At 52.4% G+C, this 6,606-nt stretch overlaps 1 protein-coding gene across 1 annotated transcript in view; it reads left to right on the top strand.

The window, feature by feature from the left end:
* Positions 1-54: 54 nt before the first annotated feature.
* LOC311328430 (uncharacterized protein) overlaps positions 55-6,606 on the top strand; it is a gene marked incomplete at both ends in the record, with an annotated part of 16,765 nt that continues 10,213 nt past the window's right edge. Inside the window, 7 exons of the mRNA XM_084462399.1 lie at positions 55-248; positions 365-492; positions 820-989; positions 1,247-1,426; positions 1,594-1,728; positions 2,211-2,354; positions 2,593-2,831. Of these exons, the coding sequence (XP_084318525.1) occupies positions 55-248; positions 365-492; positions 820-989; positions 1,247-1,426; positions 1,594-1,728; positions 2,211-2,354; positions 2,593-2,831 (1,190 nt within the window). The remainder of the gene's footprint in view (positions 249-364; positions 493-819; positions 990-1,246; positions 1,427-1,593; positions 1,729-2,210; positions 2,355-2,592; positions 2,832-6,606) is intronic.

Genomic DNA, 6,606 nt, shown 5'->3' with positions numbered 1-6,606 from the left:
CAGTTGCAGAGTTCAGCTTTTCTGAATGCAGCTGTTTCATTTCCTGTCTGCCAGCTGTGTGCGGAGGTGAGCTCGCTCAGCGCCGAGGTGGGCGTCGCCCGGGGGGAGGAGCAGCGGCAGGGCGTGGCCTTGGAGGAGGCGGGGCGTGGTCGGGCGGAGCTGGCCAGAGAGAGGGCGGGGCTGGTCGTTCAGCTGACTGCGTCGGAGAGAGAGAATGCCATACTGGCAGAGGAGGTGGCTGCGTTCAGGTGAGTGTGTGTGGTGTGCTGTGTGTGTGTGTGCGTGTGCGTGTGCGTGTGCGTGTGGTGTGGGTGTGTGGTGTGTGTGTGAGCGTGCCTCACTGTCCGGTCCCCGGCCCCTGCAGGTGTGAGCGGGAGACCCTGGAGAGCAGCCTGTTCGAGGCGCAGCAGCAGCTGGCTCAGCTGGAGTCTCGTCGGGAGCAGCTGGAGTCAGAGAACCACAGCCTGGACCTCCGGGCCCAGAGCTGCGCTGGTGAGAACACGTCCGGAACCAGAACCGCCCTCAAACAGTCCACTCACTAAACTACGCTACAGTCTAGTGTTTACAGAGGGGAAAAACAAAAGAAAGAGTGGAATTGACTGACTTGTCAACACTGATCAGCTGATCAGCTGGAATGATCGGCCATGTTGAGATTCAGATGGTTGTTCCCAGAGTGAGAACTGAAAAATGGTTAAATAAAGGATTTGATTGATTGATTGATTGATTGATTGGTTGATTGGTTGATTGATTGATTGATTGATTCTCTGAGGTTCTGCCGTGGCGCGGTGTGACTGTGTGTCTGGTCCCCTCTGTTCCCAGCGGAGCTGCGCCGGGTGCGTTCGGAGGCGGAGAACGCGCTCGCCCGCACGGAGAGGGAGAGAGAGGCTCTGGCCCAGGCCCTCAACTCCGCCCTGCAGGACGCCCAGCAGGCCCTGCGCAGTTCCCTCGCCCACCACCAGGAGGAGCTGGAGAGGCTGGCCCACGAGAAGGTGAGAGGACTCCGCCTCCCCAAACAGCCGCTAGACTCCTCGGCACTTTGTGGAGATCTGAGAGGATAGGACAGTTCTAACTTAAGGTACTATGTAAGTAGTATGCTACAACTAGCTAGCTATTGCTACCATATTGACTAGCTATTACTGTATACTGTAGCTATTAAAGCCTCTCTCTAGTACATAGGGGTTCGGGGTTCAGGGTTTGGTGTTACGGTGAATGTGGATGAGTTGATGTCCTGGTTGTGCTCCCACAGGAGGCCCTGCGCTGCAGTCTGGTGTGTGAGCAGGAGGGGGTGCTGAGGAGGGCGCGGCAGGAGGCGGAGGAGCAGCTGCTCAGGGCGGAGGGGGAGAGGGAGGACCTGAGGGAGGAGCTCCGCCTCCTGCAGCGCGACCGGGACCAGAGCCTCCTCCAGGCCGAGACGGAGAAGCAGCAGGTGAGAGAGAGAGAGAGAGCGCCCCCTGTGGAACGTGGAGGCAGTGCAGATAAGGGATGCTCAACTCTATTACTATTATCTAATCTATTAATCTATTATTATCCTGGCGTGGCTTCCCTGTGTCTCATATCAACCGTGTTAAACTGCGTTTGTCCCCCCTCCCTCAGGCGCTGTCCCTGAAGGAGACGGAGAAGGCGGTTCTGTCCGAGCGAGTCTCCGCCCTGCTGGCCGAGCTGGGTACTGCAGCGCTGGAGGTGGAGAGACTGTCCAGAGAGGCGTCCCGCTACAAAGACCAGGAGAGGGTGAGATGAGATGAGAGAGCTCTCTAGACCCGCTGCTCTCTCCTCTTCTCTCTCTAGACCTGCTGCTCTCTCCTCTTCTCTCTAGACCTGCTGCTATCTCCTCTTCTCTCTAGACCTGCTGCTCTCTCCTCTTCCTCTCTAGACCTGCTGCTCTCTCCTCTTCCTCTCTAGACCTGCTGCTCTCTCCTCTTCCTCTCTAGACCTGCTGCTCTCTCCTCTTCCTCTCTAGACCTGCTGCTCTCTCCTCTTCTCTCTAGACCTGCTGCTATCTCCTCTTCTCTCTAGACCTGCTGCTCTCTTCTCTCTCCCCTCTCGGTTGCCAGGGAGAGATATAAAGGGATCAGTGATTTGATATCAGGACTGAGACTCCAACGCTGTGGTTGGTTGGTTGATTGGTTGGTTGGTTGATTGGTTGATTGGTTGGTTGATTGGTTGGTTGATTGGTTGATTGGTTGATTGGTTGGTTGGTTGTGTGTGTCCAGGCCACCGTGGGAACTCTGACCAGCGAGCTGCTGGAGCTGCGCAGTCAGCTGGAGGAGGCCGGCGGCCTGCATGAGCGGGAGCTGCACCAGCTGCAGGAGAGCTGCGCAGACCTGCAGACGCGCGCAGACGCTGCCCTCAAAGAGGTAGGACAGGCGGGGACTCAGAAAGACGGGTACTAAGGGAGCTATGAGATGGATGGATGGATGGATGGATGGATGGATGGATGGATGGATGGATAGATGGATGGATGGATGGATGGATGGATGGATGGATGGATGGATGGATGGTTGATTTCTCACCTACACCTGTGCAAAGAAGTTAATCAATAATAAATAAAAAGCACTATGAGTGTGAGATCCCTGTGATTGGCTCCCCGTGCAGCTGGAGGCGTGCCGAGGCAGTCTGTCGACCAGTGAGGAGGGCCGGGACCAGGGGAGGCGGGACCTGCTGGCGTGCGAGCGGCGCCTGAGCGAGACGCGTGACGCGGGGGAGGGGTTCCGCAGGGAGGCGCAGGAGCTCCGCCGCGCCCTGGGAGACGCCACCAGGGAGAGGGACACTCTCAGCCAATCAAACGCTCACCTGAGAGAGACGCTGAGGAGCGCAGAAACAGAGAGGATCAGGTAGAACGCTGCAGCACACACACACACACTCACACACACACACACACACACACACACACTCACATACACACACTCACACACACACACACACACACTCTCACACACGCGTGTATGGGGTGTGAAAAGTGCCCTTTGGTTGCGTGTTCAAGCTTACTTACAACGTGTATGTATGTGTGTGTGTATGTGTGTATGTATATACATACACACACACATACAGACATACACACACGTTCGTGTGAACAAGCAGAGCTCACTGCAAAACATGCGCACATGCGCGGTAGTTCGCTCGCGCTTTAAATGAATGGGGGAGCTCACGTGACCGAATGACTGTTTGCGTTGTGAGTTGTGAGCTCAGTGGCGCGTGTATGTGTGTATGTGTGTATGTATGAGATCGAACATAGCCTACATACATACACACACACACACGTTCGTTCCAACCAGCGCAGCTGTATGTGAAACTGCTTGCGCATACAAGCGCGGCAGCCACCGCACTTCCGCGTGACGTCACCGAATGCTCTGCCGCTGTTTAGAGAACAGCGTGTATGTGTGTATGTATGTGTGTGTGTGTGTGTGTGTGTGTATGTATGTCTGTGTGTGTGTGTGTGTGTGTGTGTCTGTTTCGACTCGCTTAATGAAGGACTTCGATACATCGCTTCAGAGAATGAAGACGACTATGGTAAATATAGCACTAAAAATATTAATATCTGCGTGGTTAGATGACAAGACCATGCTTTGTGGGTAGATCGTATGCCAAATCAATTTGTTTTTTTGTTTAGATGGGGGAGAGCCGGGTCAAAAGTCGCGCAGGACAAAAGTCGCGTTCCCATTTTCTCCAAAATGACTGGACCTGCAAATATGTGGTTATACTTGCCTGCACATATTACCGTGTAGGAGCTCCCTTCAAATTTTGGGCGCGATCGCAGCATATTTGACAGAGATATCGATGGAAAACCACTTTTGCCCCATATAAGTAAAATCATGGTCTCATAAGCATTTTTCGATTTTAAATTTGTGTACAATTGTTTTAGTTTGCAAACATATGCAATTTTCTTAGCATATCTACTGGCTACATGATAACATAGCTTTCAAGTTTCGTTCGAGCAAGTCGTGCCTGCAAGCCAGGGAGAAATGACAGGAGACCGTGGCGGGACAAATGTCGCATCCCGTAGAGTGACAGAAGTCGCATTCTGATGGCTTAGAACCAGAGGGGTGCGCGAGTGACATTTGGGCAGAATGAACAGGTGAAATTAAAGCTCTCGAAGAGATCTTTCTAATGCTATTGGTCAGCTTTGTATGCAGTTTTAATGTGAAAGATACTGTTACGGCTCCGCCTCCGCCTGGGCGCTCTCCAGCTCCCACCACCGTTCCCGCAGCGCGCACGCCACGGCCTTCCACTTCAGCGCGCGCTCTGCGCGCCCTTCGACGTGATCACCCCGCACACCTGAACACCCCCGCACACCTGAACACCCCCGCACACCTGAACACGGTTCCGCTAACGAGCTCCGAGGGCGCGGCTCACCTGCTGCCACCACTCATCCAATCACCTCCCCTATAAGAACCCGGTCTTCCCAACGTTCTTCCCTAAGATTCGAATTACGCTGCCACCACCTTTTTTTAACCGGTGAGGTCCGGCGTCAGGGGTCAGAAAGGGGTCAGAACACACACCACACAGGCTTTAGAAAAAGGACATGCTTTATTAATTTATTTGCTCCAAAACGCCAACATCAGCATGCCTCGAGACGCTCCCCAACTCCCCTATAGCTGCCCCACCCCCAGGAGCTCCGGGCTTAAATTATGACACTGCACTCTCACTGCAAAATAATATAAACTGTACTGCAAAAGAATATAACTGCACTCTCACTGCAAACGAAACAACGTGTCAAACCAAAACTCCAAAACAACCGGCCTGCCACACCGGCCGAACACAACCATATAAGGGACTCTGCCCGGTAACCACGGCTCACACTGCCCACACAGGTGACTAGGACCCCTCGCCCCTGGTAAGCGGCTCCAGACTATAAGGTGGCAGGTTGCGCTGTGCGCCCCTGCTGACGTTTTTATTAAAACCCCTATAACCCTTTCCCCTAACACAAGACAAGACACAACATTAAACAGACTGTGGTTGCATTAAAATAACTTAACTCGCCAGGCGACGAGACCCCCCCCTGGGGTCTGAGCAGAAGCACCGTGCCGACCTGGCCCGTGTAGCGGAGAGCCTGTGGGGGATGTCGACCCGGTGTGCGAACTAGGGGCGCCCCTTGGCTATAGGAGCGCTCCCAACCAGTGGAGAGCGGCCAAATTGCACCTGCTAAAACCCGGCCCTATTGCTGTCTGGCCCTATCAGCCCAATGCTCCCCCTCTCTCGCTGTCTTCACCGCCGGCGGCTCTAAATCACCGCGAACGGCTCCCACCCCCCGATACCGGTGAGGACAATGCGGTTACAATTATCTGGTTCTATACATGTAGCCTATCTGTCCCGTCAGACCGCTAGCCGCTCTCCCAGAGGCCCGCTCAGCTCCCGGCTCTGTCTATTTATGCGTTACCAGAGTCTCGGACAGAGTCCATGCGCGGGCACAGGTGCGGTTCATCAGTCTAATTCGGGGAGCCTGAGCCTCAACCCAACTCCTCCCCGTTTAGGTTTACCACACTTATTTAGGCCTACAATGTATTTTCTTTCATTGACAGCATGCCAAGAGTTAGGGTGAGGAAAACGACGCGCGGTCTCTTTAGCCCTGAGACCATCAGGCAGACAGCTCAGGAGGTCGTTGAAGGCTATATATTATTATGATATGTCTAATAATAGGCCTACATTCGTTTTGTGTTTGTCCCCACGCAGAGCAAATTATTTTGTTTACAACTATTTTGTTACCAAGGTGATTTGCTACCTAAATGATTGGTTTGAAGTGGTTCTCACGCGACTTCCTCGCGACCTAGCGAAACAATCATGATTTTATGACAAATCTGCAATAAACTAAAATGGGCAGGAAGAAATGCACAGCGAAACTAGAGAGAGAGAGAGAAACGTTCTTATGGAATGAATGAATTTATTTTTTAATGAAAGGATGAAAGAGCCGCAAGCCAACTTTTTTTTTATCAATGAATGGAGGAGCCGCACATTGACGGGCGTGGAGCCGCGGGTTGGCCACCCCTGCTCTACGGGATGCGACTTCCGCCACGGTCTCCTGTCATTTCTCCCTGGCTTGCAGGCACGACTTGCTCGCACGAAACATGAAAGCTATGTTATCATGTAGCCAGTAGATATGCTAAGAAAATTGCATATGTTTGCAAACTAAAACAAGTGAACACAATTTTACAATCAAAAAATGCTTATGAGACCATGATTTTATGGGGCAAAAGTGGTTTTCCATCGATATCTCTGTCAAATATGCTGCGATCGCGCCCAAAATTTGAAGGGAGCTCCTACACGGTAATATGTGCAGGCAAGTATAACCACATATGTGCAGGTCCAGTCATTCTGGAGAAAATGGGAACGCGACTTTTGTCCTGCGCGACTTTTGACCCGGCTCTCCCCCATCTAAACAAAAAAACAAATTGATTTGGCATACGATCTACCCACAAAGCATGGTCTTGTCATCTAACCACGCAGATATTAATATTTTTAGTGCTATATTTACCATAGTCGTCTTCATTCTCTGAAGCGATGTATCGAAGTCCTTCATTAAGCGAGTCGAAACAGACACACACACACACACACACACAGACATACATACACACACACACACACACACACACACATACATACACACATACACGC

This window comes from Borostomias antarcticus, assembly GCF_949987555.1.
Source record: "Borostomias antarcticus genome assembly, contig: scaffold_652, whole genome shotgun sequence".
Taxonomy (NCBI): domain Eukaryota; kingdom Metazoa; phylum Chordata; class Actinopteri; order Stomiiformes; family Stomiidae; genus Borostomias; species Borostomias antarcticus.
This window is presented reverse-complemented; position numbering and strand designations above follow the sequence as displayed.